Source organism: Pseudonaja textilis, chromosome 4 (genome assembly GCF_049901715.1).
Source record: "Pseudonaja textilis isolate UNSWEBS1 chromosome 4, rPseTex1.2, whole genome shotgun sequence".
Lineage (NCBI taxonomy): Eukaryota > Metazoa > Chordata > Lepidosauria > Squamata > Elapidae > Pseudonaja > Pseudonaja textilis.
Genome location: NC_141993.1, coordinates 14871456 through 14898743, shown reverse-complemented (window position 1 = coordinate 14898743; position 27288 = coordinate 14871456). Strand labels below are relative to the sequence as shown.

The window sequence follows — 27288 nt, the reverse complement described above, 5'->3', positions numbered from 1 at the left end:
TTTCCCTCATTTAAAAAAAATACTGGAATTGATTCTATGCTTATTAAGTTTGGATGGACCTTAAAAAGTTTCTTTTTAAAATAAATACTGTAGTAAAAATGGAGAAATTAAACAAGCACGATACCTACTGGTTGGAGAGAATATTACAAGTGAAAGGAAGAAGTCTGTTATGACTAGGGTGGTTATTTTTGGAAGAAAGAAAATAGCACCTGTAGAGTGTTTACTTTGAAGGTTTGGAGCTACAGAGTGAAAACCTTGAAATGCTTTGAATTATGCTTTGAACTATTGTGGATTACAAATTGAATTAGCAAAGTGAAGAACAGAAACAGCTTGGATTTGTTTTAAGACCAAGTGGATGAATTCTCTTTTGTTTATTCTTTTTCCTCTTTTTTGGTTCCTGGACTGGATACTGAAAATAGTGTGTTTTATTTCTTGCCCCACTCTAACACTTTGGGTTATAAATATATTCAACAGTCAACTGAGATCTATAAAGTCTGGGGGAATTGGTGGGCCTTGGGGATTACAAATGCCAATGACTGAGAGAAGAAGAATACCTGTAAACTGTTTACATGTGAGAACATTGAAAAGTCTTGAACTATTGTGAATTACAAATACAATTCAGAAAGTGAAACAGAGAAGCTGCTGTGAATTTTGAACAGTGGACTGAGAGTTACAACACCTTGGGGAATTGGTGGGCCTTGTGGATTATAGATATTAAAAAAGAGAAGGAGAAGAAAGAAAAATAATTATTTGCAAAGAAGCATTCCATGCTACTACAAAATTAATCTTTGGACTGATCTGGTGGATTATAAAAATTATAACATTGTGATACTGGTGGGAAATTGGAAGAGAAAAGTGTATTGGGAAGTGTGACTTCTGGTTTGAGCTTCTTCGGTGACAGACCAAAACCTCGTCTCTCCGAGGCTTCGATCCGTGCTCGCTGCTGGAGCGCCCCGAGCCGGCTGGTTTCAGGGCTGAGCCACCCCATAGAGGTGGTGAAGAGGGGGGAGACTGCCAGCAGGATTGAGGAGAGCCGCATCTCTCCTCTCCAGATGGACATTACTCCCTTTCCTGAAGGCGGTTGTAGCGGTGGTGAGAAATGGTCACCACAAAGAAGAACTTGACCTGAAAAAAATGTGCAGGAGGAAGATAAGAAGAGAAAGTTTTGGTTGACTGGGTCAAACAGCAAAAACAACAAATAAGGTACCCTGGAATTTAAACTTAACAACATTGTTCCCAAAGAAGATTTTGAAGCTGCGAAGGAGAGAGAGAAGGGAAAAGATTTGGTTTTTTTTTCTTCCCTTCCTTATACTGACAGCTAAGAGACTTAAACAAGAAACTGAAAAAAAAATCCACTTTGACATTAATAGGCATCTAAGCTGAAAATAAAAGTCAAGAGGATAATAAAGATTTCTGGACATTTAAAAGTTTTTAAAAGCTGGAAAGGAGAAAAAAAAAGAATAGAAGGGCAGGATCTGGAAAAATGGAGGAGACTGCCTGGAATTAAGGAATGGAACTGTAATTAAAAAGGAACTTACAGTGAAATTTTAACAAGATTCCTCAAAGATACATTTTAATGGAAACTTGGTAACAAAATAATAGAACCCCAGGAAGAGAAAGTGGAAAAAAGAAGCAAGTAGAAACAGCCTTGGATTATTTGGATTACTTGGTGATTTTTGGTTTTTGCATCTAGATGACTAAAGTTAACTGGGTGGTTGTTAACGGAACTTAAAAAATGGAAAGAAGACGCACAAGAAGGGAGAAGTTCTTTTGGCTTCGTGTTTCAATTCTTAGAAATGGAGATCTGGAACTATGAGAAGTAACAAGAAACGTTTGCAGAACAAGAAGATTGGGACAAAGAAGAAGCCATCTTTAATGATCAAATAATTTTAAGTGGGGGGAAAAAAGAAAAGGGGGGAAAGAGAGTGAAAGGTTTAAGATTAGAAAAAACAACCAAAAAAAGAAGAACAATTTGAAAGATAAATATAATATTAGAAAGCAACAGAAGAGGGGATTACAGATGAGAGTGTTAGAAGTAGAGATACAAGGGGGTAAAAAGGGGAGGGAGAAGAAAAGGGGGAAGAAGGCAAGGAAAAGAAGTTGTAAAAGACAGAAACAAGAAATGGACAAACAGGGAAAAGATATAAGGATTGTAACCGTAAGTTTGTTTAGAGATAATGGGTGAAAATTTAATTGTAAAAGGGATTCTGCAAAGGTACATAAGATAGCTTTGTTATATTACAAATAGAAATAACTTTAGAAAATATGATGATGGATAAAATATTTATTGTAATGCAGTGGAATGTTTGTTAATAAATAAATGAATTAAAATGATTGAGAGAATTAAAAGGGAACATTTTTAATTATTAGTAATGATTTATAAAAATATAAGTGAGAAATATGGGGAAAAAAATAATGAACTATGGAAAGTTTATAAGTGTTCCCATGGAAGTATGATATTTAATTGAAAAGAAATGTTAAAGATGTTAAGATTTTAATTCATATTAATGATAGAATTGAATTGGAATGGAATGTGTTTTATTTACATATATATATAATTTTTCTTTTTAAGAATATGGTGTCTATTTTAAGAATGTACCAAGCAGAATTTGATTGGAAGTTATGCATTATATTGAATGCTATAATCTTAAAGCTATGAAGCTCTTGAAGCTTAAATAAGAGCTTGAATGGATAAAATTAAAGGATATAAAGGTGTCATACTCTAATTGGTAACTACAGTGAAAAATTTGCTTAATAAGAAAAGATAATGTGAAATTGTAACAGGACAGACAAAAATATAAATATAATGATTTGAATTGAGATAATTAAAACAAAGTTGAGAAAATTAAAAGAGGGGAAAAACTATGTAGAAAATATATAAAATGGTAATAAGATATGGAATAGAATATAAAAATAAGCATGAAATTGAGTTTTGTGTCTGTATGAAGAAGTAATAACCTGGGACCATGCTATTTTCAAAAAAGATGTTTTATTTGTATTTTGTTTTTGTGAAAACCCAAATAAAATTTTCAAAATAAAGAAAAGAAAAGTGTGTTCTTTTCTGGGTTTAAAATGGGGGCGGTCAAAAGTAGGTTAGGGATTAGAGATTATTGTGGTCTATTTTATTAAATGAATGCCTAAATTAACCTAGTTAATAGATACAAAAGCAGAAAAGGCAAGTAGTCCAAATCTAAGCAAATTAGGAAAGAAAACATATGCACCATCATCTGCAGCATCAAGTCCATCAAGTCAAAAATTTGACAGAGCATGTTACAAGCAGAAAAATAAAATTCATTCCAAAAAAAGATGATGATGATGTTCTAATCTTTATAGGAGGCAATAACAAAGAATCATAATGAGGTGAAGCGTGAGTTAGGAGAAGTGAAAGAAACAATACACAATATGAATGAAAGAATAGGGAATTTCCAACAGATAATTAAAAAAATGGACAAAGGATTCAGGTAATAGAAGAAAAATCAGAACAGGAAGAGAAAAAAATGGAGGAAATGAACCAAAGCCTTACACAAGAAAATAAAGATTTGGAGGAAAACGTGATTTTGTTGCAAATGGAAAAGGCCATTCGGAGTTTATGAAATATCATGCAACAATTGCCCAGCCACATACATTGGACAAACCAACAGGAGAATAAATGCATGCATCACAGAACACAAAAATGCAGTCAGAAGAGAAGAAAATACTTCCTCCCTCTTCCAGCACCTTAAAGCCACAGGACATGAAATTAATTTCAAAGGAACCAAATTAATATCCAACACTGAACACTCCAGCAAGAGAATAATCAGGGAAGCCATTGAGATAGAGAAACACCCCCATAACATGAATAGATGAGACGATACCTCCCACCTACCAGACATCTAGAAGCTAGCCCTCACCAACAAACGAGTTCCAACCACGAAAACCAACACCAGACCCAAAACAACATGGGATACCACCGCCAATTCCCCCTCATCAGACCCAGGCCCAAGCCCATCCTATAAACGAAGGACAACCACCATCCAGAAAACAGACCACGGCTGCTTTGCCAGCTGTTGCACCCCCCCGACCCCAAAACCAAACAAGCTGACACATGCCAAGAACATAGACCCAGACCCCAAACTTGAAGCCAGACTAAAACCCAGAATGCTACATCACAGCCACCCGCTAAGGACATCACAACAGAAAACTCAGGAAATTACACCACAAGAACTCAAGAAGTTGCAACACAGCAAATGACCCAGGTTATCACAGCACAAGACCAAGGATACCACAGCAATAAAACTCACAAGGTCATCACACAACCCATTACCCAAGCCGTTACTACACAGGAGGCTAATGGAAAAGAGATCAAAATACAAATGACCCAGGAGATTACAACGCAGGACCCAGGATACCACAACAAAAGAACTCGCAAGCCCATCACACAACCCATTACCCAAGCTGTTAAAACACAAGAGGCTAATGGAAAAAGGATCACTACAAAACAAACGACCCAGGAGATTACAGCACAAGATCCAGGATATCTCCACAACAAAACTCACAGGGCCATCAAACAGCCCATTATACCAACATCAACTCCATCAACCAATCAAGAGGCAACAGCGCAGCCAACCAGCCCAGCACACCAGCCCTCGCCACCAGTATATATAGAGAGACGGCAGCTCCAATCACACACTGCTTGCACTGGTTCACAGTCGAAAGTACCAGCCTGAGGATGGCGAGTAGGACCTCGCCGAAACGTCTCCAAGATACTCTTAATCTTACATGGGAAAAGGCCCCAACACACCTAGACCTACACACACACACACACACACACACACATACACACATATATATGGTATTCAGCTTTGTTCAGGTATTTTCCCACATCATTATAGTTGTGCTTTTAAAGTTGTAGCAACGTTTTGGCAGAATCTCATCTGCCATCATCAGGCTTCTGTATAGTGTTCGTCTGTGAGTCAGACTTTCACAGACTTTCACAAAGTCTGACTCACGGACGAACATTATACAGAAGCCTGATGATGGCAGATGAGATTCTGCCGGAACATTGCTACAACTTTAAAAGCACAACTATAATGACGTGGGAAAATACCTGAACAAAGCTGAATACCATACATATAAATACCCGCGAAAACTTAAGAAAACATATATATATAAATTTGGTACTACTGAAGAACAGGAAAGGAGAGAGGAAGTAGAATTTAAAGGACAAAAAGAACCAGTCAATGTGGAAAAGACTATATGGCAAGAAAAAAGCGAGACTGACAAAGTAGAACGAGCAGAACGAGAAGGAACAAAAGCAAAAGAACAGAGAGAAATAAGATCAATTAGGACAACACAACCTATATATGAATGAGAAAATAGAAGAAGAATTAAAGATGCTATCAATCAATTAATATAAATGGATCGAATTAACCAATGAAAAGGAAAAAAACCTTTACAAAATTACAAAAATTAAAATTTGATTTAATTTTTCTCCAAGAAATCTACATCAAAAAACAACATTAGTAAACATTTAGAATACCCCAAAATGGGGAAAGTATATTTTTCATTAGCACAACAAAAGAAAAGAGGGGGGTGGTTTTATATATAAAGGAAACAATAAATGCCAAGCAAATGTATACAGATGAAGAAGGGAGAATTTTTATGGTGGAGGTAATAATAAACCAAAAACAAGTACTGTTGATAGCAATATATATGCCAAATAATAAACAGGAAGAATTCTACCAAAAACTCCACATGAAATTAACTGAAATGGATTATGAGAACTTCAATGCAATTGTGGATGCAAAAATCGGATTACAGAAGCAGGAAAGTAGGTAAAAAGGTACAGAAAACTCTGCCAAGGGCTTTCTCTAAAATGACAGAACTATCACTTCAAGACGCATGGAGAGAAATGAATTTAGATAAAAACCAATATACATTCTACTCAGATAGACATCAATCATGGTCAAAAATAGATATATGGATGACACCAGAATTAAGAACAAATGTACAAGAGATAGAAATTGAAACAAATGTATGGGCAGATCATAACCCATTAAAAATAAAATGGAAAGGTCAAAGGAAAAAAGTGAGATGGATGTTGAGCCAAGCAATATTAAAAGATAAAGAGTTTACACAAATAATGGAGAAGGAAATGGATTTCTTTTTAAAGGAGAATAAAAAAGAAGACACTTCATTATAAAATGTATGGGATACAGCAAACGCATATATTCGGGGATTAGTGATCACCTATACAACAAAAAAGAATAAGAAAAAGATGCAAACACAAAAGAGACTAGCAGAAGAACCTATAAGACTGGAAACACAGTTAAAGAAAGAACAGCAAAAAAATAAAAAATAAAAAAACAAATGGAACTAATAAAACACAAACTCAATTTAATGGGAAACAGAAGAATTAGCACAAAAGATTAAAAGAGCAAAACAAAACTACTTTGAAAATGCCAACAAACCAGGAAGAAAGTTAGCATATAAACTGAAAAAGGAGAAGAAGAAGAAATTGATACACAGTTTGTTAGATGAAAAGAGAATTCTCTACCATCAAAATGAAACTAAAAAGAAAATAATCCAGTATTATGAAAAATTATATAATCAAGAGAAAGTGTCAGAAGCAAAGATAAAACAATACTTGGGGAAAGCTCAATTACCCAAAGTGCCTGAAACAGTGAAGGTTATACTAAATGAAAAGATAACGATGATGAAACTAACAGAGATGATCAAGAGACAAAAAAATAATAAAACACCAGAACCAGATGGACAACTGGCAGAACTTTATAAATATCTACAAGATACTTTAAGTTTCCAATGCTGGAACTTTATAATGAAGTACTGTTAGAGACCAAAATACCAAATATATGGATGGAAGCAAATATAACTTTAATAGCGAAAGAATCAGATTTAATTGAGATAAAAAATTACAAGGCAATATCACTGCTAAATGCAGATTACAAAATATACACTTCAATAATTGCAGAGAGATTTAAAAGATTCTTGAATGAATTTATATGTCAGGCCAGAATGGATTTTTACCTAAAAAGCAAAATAAGAATAATATGAGAATTATTTTGAACATGTTGGAGTAATATGAAATGCATCCTAAAAAACAAATGGCATTGATATTCTTAAAAGCACAGAAAGCATTTGAAATGTAATTTGGCAATTTATGTTATTACAATTAAAATACATGGACTTTGGAGAGAAATTTATTAATATGATTGAGGCAATATATTCCATACGAACTGCAAAAGTGATAATTAATGGGGACACGGCAGAGAATTTTAACATAAGAAAAGGCATGAGACAAGGATGTCCACTGTCCCCTGTACTATTTATATTAACACTGGAAGTATTAAAAAGAAATATTGAACAAGACTCAGAAATAAAAGGAATGGAAATAAAAACAGAAAAGTATAACCTACAGGCATTTGCAGATGACCTGGTATTTATTTTAGAAGAACCACAAGTTAATAAAAATGATAGCAGAGTATGGTGAAGTTGCAGGACTGAAAATGAATAAAGAGAAAACTAAAATACTAGTTAAAAATGTTACAAAGAAACAAAAAAGAATTGATGGAGAAGATAGTCAGATAGTTAAGGAAGTTAAATACTTATGAATTCAGCTAACAGCAAGATGCGCAACTATTAAAGAAGATAACTACATGAAATTGTTACAAATCAAGTTAGACTTGGGAGAAATGGAAAAACCTGCAGCTATCGTTGCTAGGAAGGATAGCCACAATAAAAATAAACATTTTGCCAAGAGTGTTATTCTTATTTCAAACAATCCCAATAAAATTAGAAAAAAAATTATTTGAAGAAATAAATAAAATGATATTAAAATATATCTGGCAAGGGAAAAATAAGCAAGAATAAAACTGAAACTGCTAACAAGATACTAAACTTAAAGGGGGCTTTGAGTTGCCAGATTGGGAACTATACTACCAGGCCTCTGTATTTGTCTGGATGAAATAATGGATAAATCTGAATCATAAAAGACTATTAACTTTGGAGGGACATGATCTCTAACCAGGATGGCATAGCTTTCTATGGTATGGGAAAAATAAAATACATGGATATTTTCAAAGACACCTTGTTAGAAATGCACTATTGTTAGTATGAGGGAAATTTTTAAAAAAGACATTACATGAAAATATCAGTCTGGCTCTCCACGGTGGAGGCACTGATACATCTGAATATGATTAATATGGAAAAAAATTGTAAGGTTTAAGGACATTTTGAATGATAAAGGGGAACTTAAATCTAAACAATTGACTAATCAAGGGATTGACTTAGCATGGTAGCCACATATGCAAATACTATCAAGACATGAGAAAGATGCAAGAATGTATGGTTTCTATAAACAACCAACAGAACTAGTACAGATATTACTAAGGACAGATGAAAAATTAATTTAAAAAAAAGTATAGCTACTTACTGAGTATTAAAATGGAAGAAGAGCAAGTGAAAGAAATAATAAGATGAGCTAAAAACTTTGGTTATTCAATAGTATTAGATAAATGGCAGAAACTGTTGGATAGAAATTGTAAACTAACAATATCAACAACCTATAAGGAAAACTTATACAAAATGTTTTTTTTTAAATAATTTTTTTTTATTTTTTAATAACAAGATAAACATAAGCATACATAACAAAATAAACATAAACATAATGTTAGTAATTGGGGACAAACCCCCAAGCAGAGTGCACAGCAGCAGTCAAGCCAGGCAGCCAAATGAGAGAGAGGCTGGGCCCAAGAGTATACACACACTGGAGACAAAAACACTGTTTGTGGTATTAAATAGTTATTTAATTCACACAGAGATTAAGAAGTGTCATTCAGTCCATATGTCATTATCCAGTATATCCATCCAGTTACCTAGTCCATTAACAGTAAATACAATGTCTTTATCTGCTTGTAAATCTTCTCCTCCCGATACCTTTCTCTCAAAGACAACGCTGAGTATGCACAGCTCACCAAGTAAACAGTCCTTTTGTTCAGTAGAAAAAGGTATCTTGCACAGTAGCCAACAAGCAGACGTCTCATACAGGAGTAAAACAGCAGGCAGCAGAGATCAGAGAGACCAGAAAACCAGCGACCAGTAACACCAGGAACCAGTAACCAGAAACCAGGAAGTGTTACGTCTCTCTCACTGCCTATTATTGCAGCTTGCAACCGCACCCATAATTATCAAATTACATTGCAGTTTTTGTGCTTAAAGCTACAAACACTTAAACCTAGGTTTATATATTCATTCACCCAAACCAGTTGGTGTATCCATATACCCAACATTCTCCCCTTTTGGGTGATATAAATATATAATACCTTTACAATTTAAACCCATATTTTTCACAACTCTCTAGGTGCTTAATGGCACCTTGGGCTTTAGTAAAATTATCAGCTATATTGTCCTCCGACATGCAGTACTCCAGCTGTATCAATTTACTCTGTACAGATTGTCTAACATTTAGGTACCTTAAATCTGTATGCTTGCTCCTAGTTTTGACTGCAATATTTGTGGCCATTTGAATTGCTGCCTGATTATCTTCATGTACAACTATAGGGTAATTTACAGTTATACCCATATCATTCAACATTTGTTTATACATGATTAACTCAGTACATAATAGCGATAAACAGGAGAATTCTGCCTCCATAGTAGACAAACTTATATGCTGTTGTCTTATCGACTTCCAACCTATTAATGTCTTACCCAGCATTATGGCTGTTCCTGAAGTCGACTTTCTTGTGTCTCTTTCTGATGCAAAACTAGCATCTGCATAAGCACTCAATATGAGATCACCTTTTGGTTCTAAATACAGTGCATAGTGTAATGTTCCTTTAAGATATCTTAAGATTCTCTTCAATGCATTCCAATGACATTGAAGCGGATCATTATTATGTCGTGCCAGCTGATTAATACTATAAGCTATATCTGGCCTTGACCAATTGCTAATGTATGATAAGCTACCAATCAAAGATTGATATAATACCTTATCAAATTTGGGACTTTGAGTATCCATTTTGCAAATATCCTGACTCATTGGAGTCTTTGCAGGCTTACAAAGTTCCATCTTATAATCTATTAGCAATTTAGATATCTTATCTTCCTGAGATATCTTAAAACCTTTCTGTGTTTTCAGTATATTCAAACCTAGATATTTCTTTATCTCCCCTAATTGCTTGATTTTTATTTTCCTAGCTAATGATACTATTATTTTATTTGCTTCATCATTAGTCTCAGTAATCAAAGCAATATCGTCAGTGAACAACAATAATAATGATATTTTTCCATTTGTCTCCCTTTTAAATAGACATGGATCGGCTAAACCAGCTTTAAACCCTATATTGTTCAGTTCCTTTACAATATACTGGTTCCATTCATAGCCTGATTGTTTAAGACCATAGAGGCTCTTCTTTAACAACCAACAATCATTATTATTTTCACCTTTAAATCCACTAGGCTTTTTCATATATACAGTATGTCTTAGTGGAGCATGCAAGTAAGCAGTTTCCACATCTAAATGGTTAACTATATATTTCTTGCTTGCTGCCCACACTAAAACTGCCCTTAATGTTGCTGCTTTAAGACTAGGTGCAAATACCTCATCATAGTCATTTGCACTTTGTCTAAAACCTTGGGCTACTAATCTTGCCTTATGGATTATATTTCCATCCTTATCAGTTTTTATCTTAAAAATCCATTTGCAGCCAATGGGTTTTATACCAACAGGTAATCTCGCATTTTCATATACTTTCATATCCTTCAAGGATTTCAATTCCTTATTCATTGCTGCATACCAACTTTCCTTATCTTTAGAAGGATACTTTTTTATCTCATCCACAGTATATGGAACTCTATTTACCTGGCACACTGTGTTAGCCTGGTATCTATCAGGCGGTCTAGATATCCGTGTAGTTCTTCTGGGAATTACAGGGCTTGTATGAGGACTTTTTTGAATTACTACCTGTTCCTTTTCCTCATCTTGCTCAGCTATTGGTTTTATTTCTTCTTCTATGGGCACAATATCTTCCTGTATTTTTCTCTTTACTTTATTTTTAAAGTTACAGGGATAATTAATGGGATTTCTATAGGATTCAATAATCACTTCTTTATTGTTATCCTGTTCTAACTTATCCCATCCTACGTGCTCTAGAAATTGGGCATTGGCACTACATAACACCTTAGATGTGCCTTTCTCCCAAAATCTATATGCCTTATGGTTAGCTTGGTAACCAACGAAGAAAAATTGTTTAGCTCTGTGTTGCCCTTTACGCCTGAGTTGTGTAGGGATATGCACCCATGCTGGTGCACCAAATGTGTGCAGGTAACTCAGATCAGGCTTCCTGCCATGCCACATGGTGAATGGTATTTCACCAGTAGTTGAGTTAACAACGTTGTTCAATATGTGATTAGCACACATTGTGGCCTCCCCCCCACAAAGAATCAGGTAATCCAGAATCAGTTAACATTGTTCTAACCATTGCCTGTAGTGTTTGGCCTCTTCTCTCTATAAATGCGTTGTGTTGTGGTCTGTATGGTGCAGATTTCTTGTGCTCTATTCCAGCTACCTTTAATCTATTCTGGAATTTGCTGTTAACAAATTCCGTACCATTATCTGTCACCAGGGTTATCAGTTGCCGTTTGGTCTTTCTTTCTGCAAACTTTAACCAGTTGAAGAAATGTTGATATGTTTCAGTTTTGCTTTTCATTAAGTAGCAAAACCCATATCTAGAGTAATGGTCCATAATGCTCAGTATATATCGAGCACCCCCCATACTGGGTTTCTTTGGACCTATAATGTCTGCAAATACTACTTCTAAAGGTTCTTTAGTTTTGAAACCATTTAGCCTATTTGCAGGCAATATTTTACTCTTATCTTCACAGCAGACATTACAACGCAAATATTTATCACAGGGTTTTAACCTTATTCCTTCAGATAACTCTACTGTACGTTTTAGCATTTTAAAATTTACATGCCCCAAACGCCTATGCAATAAATGGATACATTCATTATGAGGCTTTATATTATTAAATACAGTCTGTGCCTCCCCTTTCTTACTATCATGTAAGACATACAATGCTCCATTTAAAGCTGCAGTTACCTTTTTGTTATCTCTTTCAATTATGCACTTATTATCCTTAAATGTAACTACATAACCTAGTTTATCTAATACTCTTACAGAAAGTAAGTTCATCTTTAACTGTGGTACATACAACGTTTTTATATTCTGGTTTAAACATGGACAATATGCAATACCTTCACCCTTGGCCTTGAGGTACCAGCCGTTCGCGAGTGATATATGCTGAGAGCTTGTAGACATTTTTATAAACTTTGTCTTATCTCTCGTGATGCAGTGGGATGCACCACTGTCCACCACCCATATATCATTCTTCACATCACAGTTGCTAAACATGGCTAGTTCAAAGGATTTCTTTGGCTTCTTTACATTCTGTCTTTTTCTTTTTCTGCAGAATCTTGCCAAATGTCCTCTGCCTCCACAATTAAAACACTTTTTAATTGTGTATGCCGTCGAAGATAAATTTTCTTCTTCCGGGTGCTTTACTTTACATAGCTGGTTTCTTTCAAGCCTTGAAGATAATTTCTCTTCATTAGGTTTATCTTCTCTCAGCTGGTCACGTTCAAACCTTCTTCTGGCTTCTTCTAATAGCCTGCCGGTAATCTCAGTTACTGATAAATTGTCTTTTGGCAATACTTCTAAAGCAGTCACAAATTCATCATAGCTTCGATCCAAAGAAGACAGTATGATGTATACTTGTTGCAACTCATTAAATATAAGCTCTTTTTCTTGTAATTCTTGAAAAATGCTTTTCATACAGTTTAAATGAGTTAACATGTCTCCATTCTTCTCAAGATGTGTTCTAAACAGCTTCTGTGTAAGATTTATATGAGCTCCTACACTGTCTCGAACATAAATCTTCTTGAGATTCTCCCAGCAGTTTGCAGCATTTAACTCTCCACGAATATGAATCAGTTGCTGGTCTGAGAGAGTCAGTCCTATGATGCACAAAGCCTGCTCATTCTTTCGTTCATAGTCTTGTATCTTTTTGGCATCCTCCTCAACATTAGGATCTAAGTTAGATACATCTGGTGGGTTTATAATTATGTCCCACAAACCTTCTCTTCGTAGAAGTAAACTACATTTCATTGACCATGAAACATAGTTTGTTCCATCTAATCTGGATATCATGGACAGACTTGGCAAATTTACTTGTGCCATTGCTCTTCAGATAAATAACTATTCAACAAACAGTTTGTTCTTACAGTAATGTGCAACTGACCCCAAAACTCTCACTGGTATATCCTGGTTAGTTAGACTGTGCTCACTGCTGGGCCCATAACCAATGTTAGTGATTGGGGACAAACCCCCAAGCAGAGTGCACAGCAGCAGTCAAGCCAGGCAGCCAAATGAGAGAGAGGCTGGGCCCAAGAGTATACACACACTGGAGACAAAAACACTGTTTGTGGTATTAAATAGTTATTTAATTCACACAGAGATTAAGAAGTGTCATTCAGTCCATATGTCATTATCCAGTATATCCATCCAGTTACCTAGTCCATTAACAGTAAATACAATGTCTTTATCTGCTTGTAAATCTTCTCCTCCCGATACCTTTCTCTCAAAGACAACGCTGAGTATGCACAGCTCACCAAGTAAACAGTCCTTTTGTTCAGTAGAAAAAGGTATCTTGCACAGTAGCCAACAAGCAGACGTCTCATACAGGAGTAAAACAGCAGGCAGCAGAGATCAGAGAGACCAGAAAACCAGCGACCAGTAACACCAGGAACCAGTAACCAGAAACCAGGAAGTGTTACGTCTCTCTCACTGCCTATTATTGCAGCTTGCAACCGCACCCATAATTATCAAATTACATTGCAGTTTTTGTGCTTAAAGCTACAAACACTTAAACCTAGGTTTATATATTCATTCACCCAAACCAGTTGGTGTACCCATATACCCAACACATAACACAAAAAACATAAAAATATCCTTCTTCATAAATTTACATACAGTGCATCGATTGGTTTACCACTTTTTTTTGTGCATCCATTTCCTAGTCACTAGTATAATTATATTACATAATAGCTCATATTATCAATCAATAATTGTATAACCTAATATCATCACTAAAAAAAAATCATTTATAATTTTGTGAATTCATATTTTAACGAGATAACTATAATTTGCTTAATTTATTTTGCAATAAATCATAAGATCATACCAAATCTACCTTGATAATGTTTTATAAAGATAATATCAAGAAAAAAAATTTTTTTTATGCTAAATCTGAATATTCTATCATTATGTTTTATTATCTAACCATTGATAAAAAAGATCCCAAACTTCATAAAATTGTTTATCTTCTTGTTCTCTGATTTCAAATGTCAATTTACTCATTTCAGCACAATCCAATATTTTCTTAATAATTTCTTCTTCTGATGGAGTTTTCTCACTCTTCCAGTTCTTAGCAAATACAATCCTAGCCGCTGTTAATATATTTACAATCAAATACTTCAAATTTTTATTATATATATCAGGTAAGATTCCCAATAAAAAAATCTCTGGTTTCAAGTCTATATGTGTCTTTGTCATTTTTTCCAACCATATGTGGATTTTAGTCCAATATTTTCTAGCGTCCTCACAAGTCCACCACATATGGTAGTATGAGCCAGGTATCTGATGACATTTCCAACATTTTTCAGATTTGTTCTTAAACATTCTTGCAATTCTTGTCGGGGGAAAATGCCACCTGTAAAACATCTTATACAAGTTTTCTTTATAAGCTGTTGACATTGTCATTTTATAATTTTGAGACCACAATTTTTCCCATTTCTCCAAATCAATCCCATATCCAAAATTCTTCCCCCAAACAGTCATCGTTTCTTTAACTTGTTCCTCCTCTAATAAAATTTCCAACAAATAAGTGTATAATTTTTTAATCATTTTTCCCTGGGATCAGCAGAACACGCCCCTTACTATCACCGTCTCTACGGGACGGTTTAGGTCCATTAGGACCAACCAGGGGCGAAGGTATCAGCTGCAATCTCAGAGCCCCAAGATTGCAGCTGTATCGCAGCAACGTGGCTCCGCCTTCTCCCGGAAAACTTATACAAAATGTTTTATAGGTGGCATTTACCACCAGAGAGATTAACAAAGATGTTTGAAAATCTATCAGCGAAATGTTGAAAGTGTAATCAAATACCAGGTTCAGATGATCATATGAGGTAGACTTGTCCAAAGACAAAAAAATATTGGACTAAAATACATACTTGGTTAGAAAAAATGATAAAGCAACACAGATTTGAAACCAGAAATGTTCCTGCTGAGTATACTGCCAGAACAGTATAATAAAGGGAATACATAGTTAATTTTGCATGTAGTAACGGCAGAAAAAATAGTGTTTGTACAACAATGGAAAAATGATGAGGTCCTGACAGATGAAAGTGTAATTTAAAAAAAATTAGAATGTGCTAAGATGGATAAATTACACTTAAAAGAAAGGGAAGAAATATAATATTTTTTAACATGGGATTTATTTTATGGTTAACTAACAAAAATAGAGGTTATAAATGAAACAATTTAAAAAATAATAATTTGTATTGAAAATGTTGCAAGATGGATAAATTAATTGTATTATTATGCTGTAATTAATATTGATATGTGTATTAAGATTACTAGTATGATTTTGGTTATTGTTGTATCTTTACTTAAAATTAATTGTGCCCAGACAACACGCTGTTCAGATAGACATAGAATTTTTTGTTTTTAAAAGAAAAATGTACCAAGAAACATGGTATGAAACATGTATGAAAAGACACCCCTCCCCCAAACATTCACTAGTCTTATTCACAGCCAACTAGAACGATGTAGGCAAAACCAAGTCCATATTATTTATATGCTTCACTGTTCCAGGCTACCACTAATAAACTAAAAATCAGATTTACCTGTATCATTTTCCATATCTGAATTCAGACAGCCTTGCTGTTTCGAGTGAGAGGTCACCAAGCAGTCATTACTCGATGAACATGTCTCTGGTAATTCTGCAGTGGATGATTTAAGTTTTGTTTGCAGTTCTTCAGTAACTATAGGGTAAGAAGAATGTCTGTCTGTCTGACTGTCTATCATCTGTTTTTGTAGACCACATATTTTTATGATTCTCAATGGCTTGCAATGCGTAAAACTAAACTAAAAGCATCCATAAATATATTGGTAAAAATAAAAAGCGATTCAAAGCATAAAGTAATCCTTATAACAATTATTGCTACTATTAACAATCATTGCTACAAAAATGCCATCCTAAAGAGGATTATTCTCATTATTTTACAAATGAGTAATGAGGCTACTAATGTTCAAGTGGGTACAAATAACAAAAGGTACTTCCTCCAATATTGGGGTCCCAAATGAGTATGACCCTTGTCAAATTTTTCTGCAAAATTAAAAATGAAAGGAAACCTTGAACAGAAAAAATTCCACAATAGACATAGGCAGGTTTAAGATGTCGTAGACATAACAGTTTGTTAAAATATAACACGGAACAGAATAGTAGCAGAGGTGGTATTCAGCAGGTTCTGAGCAGTTCTGGAGAACCGATAGTGGAAATTTTGAGTAGTTTGGAGAACCGGAAAATACCGCCTCTGACTGGAGATTTTACAGTATCCTTCCCCTGTCACACCCACAAAGGCACAGCCCACAGGACTGGTAGTAAAAAAATTTGAATCCCACCACTGAACAGTAGGGTCAAGAATGGCAAATATCACCAGCTACTTAAGAAGAAATATCAAATAAATGATTCTCACTTGCTCCTCTAATGATATCGGCAATTTCTGTATTTGGTTTTAGTATTTCTTTTTCTTGCTGATATATGCCTCTGAGTACTTTGGCTTGGCACCGTGCTTCAATTTGATCAGTCACTGTTAACAATGCTTCAAGTGACAGCAAATGAGTAGTGTACAGTTGTCCAGAAACAGGAAAAGCATTCTGAAAAATCAAGCATAATTAAGGCTATATCCAACTGCATAAGGAAACTTAAATACAACTTCTATTTAACTTAGTTCTACACAGCTATGCAAGCCTTCATAACTCATTGGAATCCTTAAACCTAAGTCCCACAAAAGAGTAGTTTTCTTTTATGTAAAACATTGTTGACTCAGTATATAAAGTTGCATTTCTACTCAGAAGATTTTACATACTTTGTGGGGGAATATATGCTTGCTAAACTATTTACATTAATATTCCTAGTAGAAAACATCTAAAATACAGGTAGTCCTCAAGATACAACCACAATAGAGCTGCCTACTACGGTTGCATGTCATGATCATTAAGTGAAGCATCTCACTTAACAATCTCCAATCCGGTTCTTCCCAAAGCAATTGTTAAACTAAGGTGCAGGTTAAGTGGAGCAGGTGGGTGCCCCAGTCCTCCCCCACCTCCCGAGACACCCTTCCCTTTACATCTTGCCTCTTGGATTCTGACAGGCCTTTTCCCACTCCCACTGGTCCAACCCAAGCCTTAGGCCTGATTTCCACTTACCCTCCACCTCACTTACCTTTTGAGAGCTCTGCGGCTTTCCAGAGTGTTGGAATGAATGACTGCACTGCTGTGCAAGCTTGTTAAGGCAGCAAAATGGAGTGATTTGCCTTGTAGTTGTCCACAGGGTCAAAATGACAGTCATTTCTGGATTGCTGCCATGAGGTCCATCAAGGCAGCAAAATAGAGCAATGTGTTCCTCATCCGTGCTACAATTCCAGAATCATGCTATGCGGCTAAGCAACGAAATATCCCATTCCAGCACTATGAAAGGCTTTGGAGCTCTTCAAAAGGTGAGAAAGAGTGGTGGGAATCAGACCTAAAGTCTAGTGGGGAGTCCTTGGGGATATGAAAATGCTTGCACGGCCAGAGTGGAGGAAATGGTAAATGAAGGTACTGCAGTGTCCCTGTTGTCAATCATAAGGGTGAATAAACATGGGGGCGCTGCAGTACCCATTACTTCGGGACCAGGTCATAAGTAGCTTTTGGGGGGATCTGTCTAACTTTGGCTGTTAACTGATCAATTGTAAGTCATGAATTTTAGTAATTATAAGATGCCCATCCTGAACAGAGTAGAAATGTGGTAGAAATGCCCCATTTACCGGGTATCCATGCATTAGTTGCATAATTTGGACATTTCCTGGATTTCCCTATCTCACTTTTAAAAACTGGTATAACACTATTTTCCAAACTCCTGACACTGAATATGATTTGAATGATAACTTATATATTTTTTCTAGGGAGTTAAAACATTTTCAAATTTCAATTCTTTAAAAATTCTTATGTAGATAGCATCAAATTTTTATGATTCTTCTCTTGTTCCTCAATTTTTCTTGGTGCTGGTTTCCTCCCTAAGAAAGTCATAATGGCTCTGGTACATTTTCAACATATTGTGTATTAAGGAGATATGCAAATAAATAATTTTTCTGCAAACACCCCATCATACTTGACAATCCCTATTATTTCATCAACTTATAGCCTGATTGAATTTAACAAAGCCTGTTTCCCCCTAGTCTCTCATGAGATTCTTTGTTTTTTCATTCTTTGTTATTATCTTACACTTTATCTACCAGAGTTTTTGCTTCTTTCTGTTCTCTTTGTTGACAATGTGCTGAAAAAAAAAAGCCTTCTTGGTTTTTAGAGCTTTCTGGGTCACTTGAAAGCCATGCTGGTCTCTCCTTAAACTAGGTTGATCCTTTCTTACATTATGAAATAAAGACAAATTAAGCTTTAATGACAGTGGTTTTAAATAACCTCTAGGCCTTACAATCTGTTCCTCTTGACTTTTCTTCTCAGTCTCTGTTTCACCAGCCCCCTCATGTTTTAAGTTTCCTTTTCTGTAGATGTTATGTGACTATGTTATATCCTGCTAGCAATTTCCATTTGCTTGTATGATAAATGTAGCAGTATAATAATAATAATTTCCCATCTTTGTTCAAACTCATTTCAAATACGATCACAGTCCCCATTTCAAATTAAATCTAGGCTTGTGTCACATTGGTCTACTCTGCTCTCTATTTTAAAAAGCCCAATAACATAGGATATATAGATTTGGTTGACCACAATCTTAAGCAGGCACAATCTCAGACTATATCTGAGAGTAACTGGCATTCCCCTTATTTATACCTATGCTTAAATTGTGGTCAACCAAATCTCTAGATTGTCTCCCTGTTTTTTTCACATTATCCTCAGCATTATGATAAGGTAGGCAGTAGCTGGTCATTAAATCTGGCGTTTTTAACAATTTTTCGTTATGAAGGGTGAAATCCAGGATTCCATCTTAGAAATATGTATTTAAATTCATGAAGTAAAATAGTAAAACTAAATTTCTTTCCCAATTCACGGATGTGCTAAAAGCTATCCATGGGGTCCCCAGGTCTAGAAATTCACTGCAAATTTAATTTACATTTGTAAATTAAAGGTATTCCCATCCACAACGATACTGTGAAAGAATCCGACCTTTCATTATTTTCGGTTTCTTCAGATTTTATACTATTATTGATAAAAAGAGAGATCACAGTAGTTAGGAATGCCTCACATGACATTCCCAATTCTAAATTTTCACATTTTGTAAAAGAAAACAATAAGGATAATTTACTAAATAGGACAGACCTAACCAAGAATAAGACAGGGATATTCTGTCCTCAGTATCAAACTGTCTTTAAAGAAAGCATTCTGGAAACAGCATGCCAGTGATCAGAATCACAGTCCAAAATAATTTTTATACACATAGATCTAACATTTTCTTTCCCTCGAAAACTGGCTTAATTAACTCAAGCACATATTTTTGCAATTAGATTGCGAAGTATTTCCACCAACAATCACTGTTCAGTTTTAGAGCCTGATTACAGTATGAGGCATTTTTCTGAGGAAAAGGTAAAGGAGTAGAAACAGCCCTTTCAACTGAATTTCTCTTCAGAAAATATTCCTACCTATATAAAGATTTTTAAAAGCCTCTACTGGTAACTTGAGATGATATTCTGAAGCACTTGTAGGGTACTAAAAAGCTCTGATCAGGTTATATGATGAATTTTCCCCTTTATAGCAATTACATGAGGCATGAGAAAGGAGGGTAGAACTTTGGGAGGCTTGGTACTCATATTGAGAACTTCTGCAGTCTAGGATTTCTTTATAAAATAAACATGGTTTATTATTTTGTGCTTGTAATGATACTGAAAAGAAAACATCAAAGAAATTCTTCTTCAGGACCTTGGATAGCAGTTTGCTGAGGTCTTCAAAAAGATTAGCACAGTAATAGTCACAGTCATAGTTAATGTAGAGCTCAGTTACAAAGCTAGGAATCCTCCATAGCTGAACTATAGCCTCCAGGGCCATCTCCTTCATTTCATAAATCATCTTGGGGCTTTCCACTGTGATGATCTCCATCAGTTTCTTGATATACATCTGACAGAAAGATAGGAGATAGTTCAGTTAATAGGGTATAATTCATCTATATGTGATTCATCTATAACAGTTTATAGGGTGTGATTCATCAAAATGTGATTCATCTATAACATGGGTGAATATTATAAGTGATAGTTTCTTTTCCTGGTCTCCACTCTTACTTTTCTATTCCAGACTTTGCAATTGGAGTTTCAAAACATTTTGATTATAAAATGTTATCATTATAAATGAATATCTTAAAATATATGAGCACAAAAATGCAAGCATATGAACATATCTAGTGAGCATTTTAATGATATATAATATTTTTTCAAAATGTTCCCAGACCTTCCCCCAAATGGGATTAATTTCTTCCAAAGATTACGTAACATATTTCAAAAGACTCACCTCCAGTTGGAATTTCAAATGCTCTCTCATTTTCTCAAATAAAAGGAAGCAAACCCTAAGGGAAGCTGAATATAAATTAAGCCGCTCCATGTTCAATAACTGGGAATGAATGAAAAGTTCAAAGATAATGAATATACATCTATTCTTTCCATCATCCCAATCTAAAATCATATAAAAATAATTATTCCAAAAGAGTTCAACATACATGCAATATTTTTAAAGATAAGGAAGGTATTATGTTCATGCTTACTTGAAAGAGATACCGACATAATTCTTCTTTTATAAGTCCTAAGAGAGATGGGCAGTTTGCAACACAAGTCAATTCAAGAGCAACTGTGAGTAGCTGTAGACCCATGTGGATCATCACCTCAGAATTGTGTCGGTCATGTGGATTAGTGAGAGAGATGAGGAAACGCAGTAATTCACGAATACAGGGCAATCCATAAGGGACTAATGTTGTTCCTTGAAAATGAGAACACACAAAAACATTCCAACTATAGCATTCCTGCTCAGCATCCTTTCAATTAGTCAGAGATACATTATTCTTGATGATGACAAATTAATGGTATTTGGATATTTTTAAAGATATAGAACAAAAAGAAAACAGAAATTACTATTGCAGTACATTTTTCCAATGCACTCACCCTCTTTTTGAGAACACTGAGTAAATCGTACACCTCGAGGGTTAACATAGTCCATGTCATGAATTGAAACAGAATCAGTTACAGAAGTACCCTCTTCAAGAACCTCTGGGATAGATTCTACTGAAGCAGATGGAGTCTTTTCCCTCTGAGGACATTCATTCTTTAATCACAAAGATATTAAGGCAGAAAATTAGCACAGACTAATACTGCTACATGACACAAGTAATCCCATATACTACTACTGACATAAGCCCATACTCTAAAAGAAAAAAAATCAGTCTTCTTAATTAAAATGATTCAGCTCTGTGGCTAGATATTTTGCATCTACAACAGCATCAAATGACTTTCTATTTCTAACACTTCAAGAATAGTAATATATTCAACAGTAAAAAGCCTTTTCAAAGTTTAAATTTCAATTTCCACCAATCTTGCCAAAGATGAGAGAAACTGGAAATTATACTCTTAAATATTTCACAGTCATCCAGTTTGTCTACTTTATTCAAAAATGTATGTATGCAATTTATCCCACTGTAAAATTCCTCTTCTCCTTATAAGATTTGTGACATTCATAATCCAAACAAATCCTAATAGTGTAAAGTCAGTGCTATCTACTGTACCTTCATATAAAGTAATTTTGTTAATGCAAACTATGCTTGAGAAGACCTACACAAACAGCAGATACTAATATTTGAAATAGATCACTTTACTATTTTTAAATGTAATAATTGTTTTGCAAGTTCCATAAAAAGTAGGTTGGAAATCAAATTCATACACACAGAAAGCATCTCATTATCTTTACATCCATTTACAAGGCTACTCAAAAAATACAGTAATCATCCTATTTTTTGTTTCAGCCTCTTTTAGCAATAGCAATAGCACTTAGACATATATACCGCTTCATAGTGCTTTACAGTCCTCTCTAAGTAGTTTACAGCCTATTGTCCACAACAATCTGGGTCCTAATTTTACCGACCTTGGAAGGATAGAAGGCTGAGTAAACCATAAGCAGATGAGAATCGAACTGCAGGCAGCCAGCAGTCAATAGAAGTAGCCTGCAGTATTGCATTCTAACCACCGCGCCACCACAGCTGATTTTAATCATACATTTTACATGCTAATTTCTTAATGGACTCTACCTTTTGTGTTTGGAGGGAAAATGAAAATCAAGCCATTTAAAATTACATTATTGGCTAACTGAATAGAATAAAAGCAACTTTTATAACTGTCACCGGTATGTTGTCTGCTGAATTGTGCTGTAAAGGAAATTCATACCTGTAGTTCTAACTGCTCTCTGGCTCTAAACTCATTTAAGGGCGTTGTTGTGCTGATTTCCAAAGATTTGACAAGTTGTAAATCTGTAAGATCATCCTTTGAGCGAATTTGGGAAGATAACTCTAAACCACTGTCAATGACAGGACTAACTATAGAAGATACATTTTCTGAATTTCCAGATGAAATTGGAGAAGGTCCATCAGTAATATTGACCTCACCTGTGAACAATAAATAACATAAATATTAGTCATATATTTATTTATAGTACATGGTGTCCTCTTTCTATTTTATTATATTATCTGAAATAATGGATTATAATACACATTGTTATTCATTATTTCAGATAATATAACAAACAGTGGCCTACCTCACTGGAATTAATTAAACAGAACATACTGTATTCACTTCACAAAAGACCTCAGTGTCTTTTATTCATACCTCAAGGTTAATGACTTTATGTATCAATAGCCAGAGTCCTCACAGAAAAAAATCATGAAATCCCTGCTTCCCAACTCCGAGCATATAACTTTGAAACTCATAAATTTATATGAAGTAGAAAATTTGGACCCCAGAAGCACTGCATGAACAAAATTCCAACTGTCTGAAAAATTGAAAACAGAATAATTCTAGTCAATTTTACATTAGATTATTTACAGAGTTCCTCTCCAAGGTTGTATATGTTCTTGCATAAATATTGATTTACATACATATTCTTTTAAATGCATTTATATTGAAGCTCACAACTTGTGTACTAAATCAGATATGAAGCATCTAAAGAGCCAATCCTGCAAGAGAAAAAGATGCCTCAGAGAGTACTTTCTGAGACTTTTTCTAGCATTATTATCCCTGAAACTGCTGTACAATACTGGAAACAAATGTGTTTGCTTTAAGAACTAGCATTCTATTCTATATTCCAAACTATTATGCCAATTTATTGTGTTAGGTTATATATATCTTCTAAAGAAAACATTATAAAGAGAAAAATTATTGAAATTATCACAATCATAATTCCTCATTTCTGATCTGGTGAGAAAAATAGATAAGTCTAGGTTGTAAGGACAGGGGCAAAAGTGATTCATATACATGGGATGTACATGAGATGTATCTTCTTAAGTAGCTCTAATATCAGAACAAAGCTCATTTATTCAGAATGTTCAGTGAAAAATTCCAGTATATATCAATTCAATTATTTGACTTTTATCCTGCCACAATCTTGTAACTCTAGAGTAGGTGTGTCAAACTCAAGGCCCACGAGCCGGATGCAGCCCATGGGATGCTTAGATCTGGCCTGCGGGGCCACCCTGGAAACAGCAAAGGACCAGCCCATGGTGCTTCTGCCAGCGAAAATGGAGCATGGGAGGGCCACACGTCCTGTGTCGTCATCCCCGAGCTCCATTTTCACTGGCAGAGGGCTAGCAAAAGAACCTAAAAACAAACAAAAGGAGAAATCTTTCCCCTTTTGCATTTGAGCATGCAAGAAGGGACAGGAAAGGAGAAAGAGAAAGGGGAAAGGGGAAAGAGGAAAGACAAAGAAAAAGAACAAGATGCGAAGGTGGGAAGATAGCAAGGAAGGAAAAATAAGGAAAAAAGGGAAGGAAGAAGAAAAGAGGAAGGAAGGAAGGAAGGAAGGAAGGAAGGAAGGAAGGAAGGAAGGAAGGAAGGAAGGAAGGAAGGAAGGAAGGAAAATTATGAGAGTGAAGGAGGGAAATTAGAGTGAGTGAGGGTCTCACAGAAGTCCTGCCTTAGCACTTGGCCACCACAGGTGCTCCTAACATGAGTGACGTTGAGCTGGCCATGGCCACCCCAACCACGCCCACTCCACCCACGGCCATCCCAACTACACCCTGAATCAAACATAACTCTAATGCAGCCCTCGATGAAATCGAGTTTGATACCCCTGCTCTAGAGAATTAAGGAGTTCAGAAAGGATAAAAAAGACAATAAAATGTTTCCAGACCTCTGTACTGAAACCTTTGGCTATTTTCATTTTTACAGAAGAGTTTAATGACAAATTTAATGACAATTATTCTCTTTGGTTTTTATAACTAAAACTATCCTCAGACAAATGATGTTAGTGTCTTCAATAAACTGTTAAGAGTACCATGAGAACCAGTGCCATATCTTAATATGTTTTCCACTCTCCCCCTAATTCACTCCTATATTGATGATATCCAATTATACATCTCTGTCCCTGATGAATAAATGATGCTGTGAACATCTTATCCCTGTGTCTGGAGGCTATGAGGATCTGGATGGGGAACAACAAACTTCACTGAATCCTGGTGAGTGGATTTTGACCTGAAGTCCACTGCTTTCCAGGATTGTGCCATTTTTGGTGCTGGATGTGTTTGCACTGTCCAGATAGGTCATGTTTGCACCCTATACTCACAACTCCTGCTGAAGAAGCAGGTGGCAATCAAGGCTAGAACATCTTTGCACACCGTTATCTTGTGCTCCAGTTGTGACCATTCCTGGATTGGCACGAGGTACTTAGTCATTCATGTCATTGTCACCTCCAGATTTGATCACTGCAATGCAATCTACATGAGGCTGCCCTTGAAGAGAATTCAAAAGCTTCAGCCATTACAAAATGTAGTGACACAAGCACTACTGGAACAGCCCATGTTACACTTCTATAATGCAAGCTATATTACCAGTTTGCTTCCAGGTCCATAATATTTTCATAATTTTTACTTTAATCTGAATTTGATATTTGTTGTTTTTATATTTGTTCTTACTCAATTGTTGTACATCACCCTGAGTCACATTTTGTGAAGTAGGCAGCTATGTAAATTTGAATAATAAATAAATCATAAATTCCTTTCAGAAAAAAAAAATGCACATTCTGGATATTAGGGGAAAAATCCCTTCCTAGGAGTAAGAGTAATTTGTCAATATCCTGTGCTAAGATCAAGGCATAATACTACAGCTTTTCCATAAACTATTTTAAAAAGTTACCTGGAATAAGAGATTGATGTTGGAATTTGACAAATTGCTCCTGGATGGAAGATTTTTGTTTACTAAAACCAGAAGGAGACTAGTTGTACTTTTTCAAACTAATGAATTTTATTAAAAGATATATTGTTTCCTGGGCTACTGCTCACTTCATTATGACTAAATTGATAACAGTATTTAAACTAAGGTGAGATGAAGGAAGGGAGGCAAAGATGATTATTATGGAAGAATATTCTGCGAATAGATGAGCGAAGTGAAACTTTGTGGCATCAATGAGAAATATTGTGCTTGGATTTATAGTCTATTTGTTCTTTAGTTATCTCCTCCAACCATTTTCTGATTTTTTGCCAAAATTTTTGGGTAGTTTTACAAGACCACGTGTGGAAAAATGTTCCTTCAGTGCTTTTGCATTTCCAACACCTTGAGCTCATGTTAGGGTTCATCTTTGCCAACCTCGAAGGGGGTAAGTGCCATCTATATAACATTTTATACATATTTTCTTTGTACGCCACCAATTTCATAATCTTGATGTTTCTATTCCAGATCTTTTCCCATTCTGTTAATGTAATGCTTCTTCCAATATTCCTGCTCCACGTTATCATGTTCCCTTTCACTATCTCCTGCTCTAATTCTACCTCCAATAAATATTTATAAAATTTGGAAATATTCTTTTTATTTGATCCTAATAAGATTTTATCTAAATATTGTAATTTGCTATAGATTCTAAACTCTTTGATATCTTGTTTGTATCTGCTATGGATTTGTATATATAACCACTGGTCAATTTTAAATCCCTGTTCCTGTAAATCCTGTCGAGTTCTTAATTTTCCTAGAGGGTCTAATAAATCTTTATATTTAGTCGTTTTTGTTATATCCAAATTGTTGGGATGAACCATTGCCTCCATTGTTGAAGGCCAAATCGGAATTTTTAAATAATGTTTTTTGCATATTTTTTTCCAATTAGTTAATAATGAATCTCTAATAAGGTGTCTATGAAAATATGACTGTTTAGTTTTCCCCACTTCCCATAGAAATGCGTGCCACCCTCTCTGAAGATCGTGCCCTTCTAAGGCTAAGGTTCTTTTATTGAGTAAATTAACCCAGTCTTTTAACCATAATAAGTTGGCTGCCCAATAATATAATTCCCAATTTGGGAGCGCTAGCCCCTCTCTACTTTTTGCATCTTGTAAAGCCTTAATATTGATTCTAGCTTTTTTCCCTTGCCAAATAAATTTAAGTGTTACCTTATTTATATCTTCAAAAAAAATTTTTGGTAATTTAATTGGGATTGTCTGGAATAAGTAAAGGAATTTTGGTAGGATGTTCATTTTGATCGTGGCAATCCTGCCCAGTAGAGAAAGCTGCAGCTTATTCCATGTTGGAACCTCTTTTACATTATTTGTTCACTTTGCTGACCCATGACTTTTGTGCAAGGTTTACTATCCAACCATATTGTGATTATGCAGATGATACAACAGTGATAGGCCTTATTCAGGATGATAATGAGGGCAATTACTGGGAGAAGATATAGGGTTTGATGAATAGGGTAATAAAAACAGCTGGTTTTAAATGCAGCAAAA

The 27288-nt window shown here is 35.1% G+C and overlaps 1 protein-coding gene across 4 annotated transcripts in view; it reads right to left on the bottom strand.

Annotated features, from left to right (window-relative positions):
* GBF1 (golgi brefeldin A resistant guanine nucleotide exchange factor 1) overlaps positions 1–27288 on the bottom strand; it is a 324935-nt gene that overhangs the window by 183313 nt on the left and 114334 nt on the right. For all 4 annotated transcript variants that reach the window (XM_026710970.2, XM_026710972.2, XM_026710971.2 and 1 more), the window contains exons 10-16: positions 22754–22971; positions 21482–21641; positions 21088–21299; positions 20838–20936; positions 20256–20450; positions 16817–16997; positions 15965–16102 (exon numbers count right to left, since the gene is read on the bottom strand). In XM_026710970.2, coding sequence (XP_026566755.1) covers positions 15965–16102; positions 16817–16997; positions 20256–20450; positions 20838–20936; positions 21088–21299; positions 21482–21641; positions 22754–22971 — 1203 coding nt within the window. The remainder of the gene's footprint in view (positions 1–15964; positions 16103–16816; positions 16998–20255; positions 20451–20837; positions 20937–21087; positions 21300–21481; positions 21642–22753; positions 22972–27288) is intronic.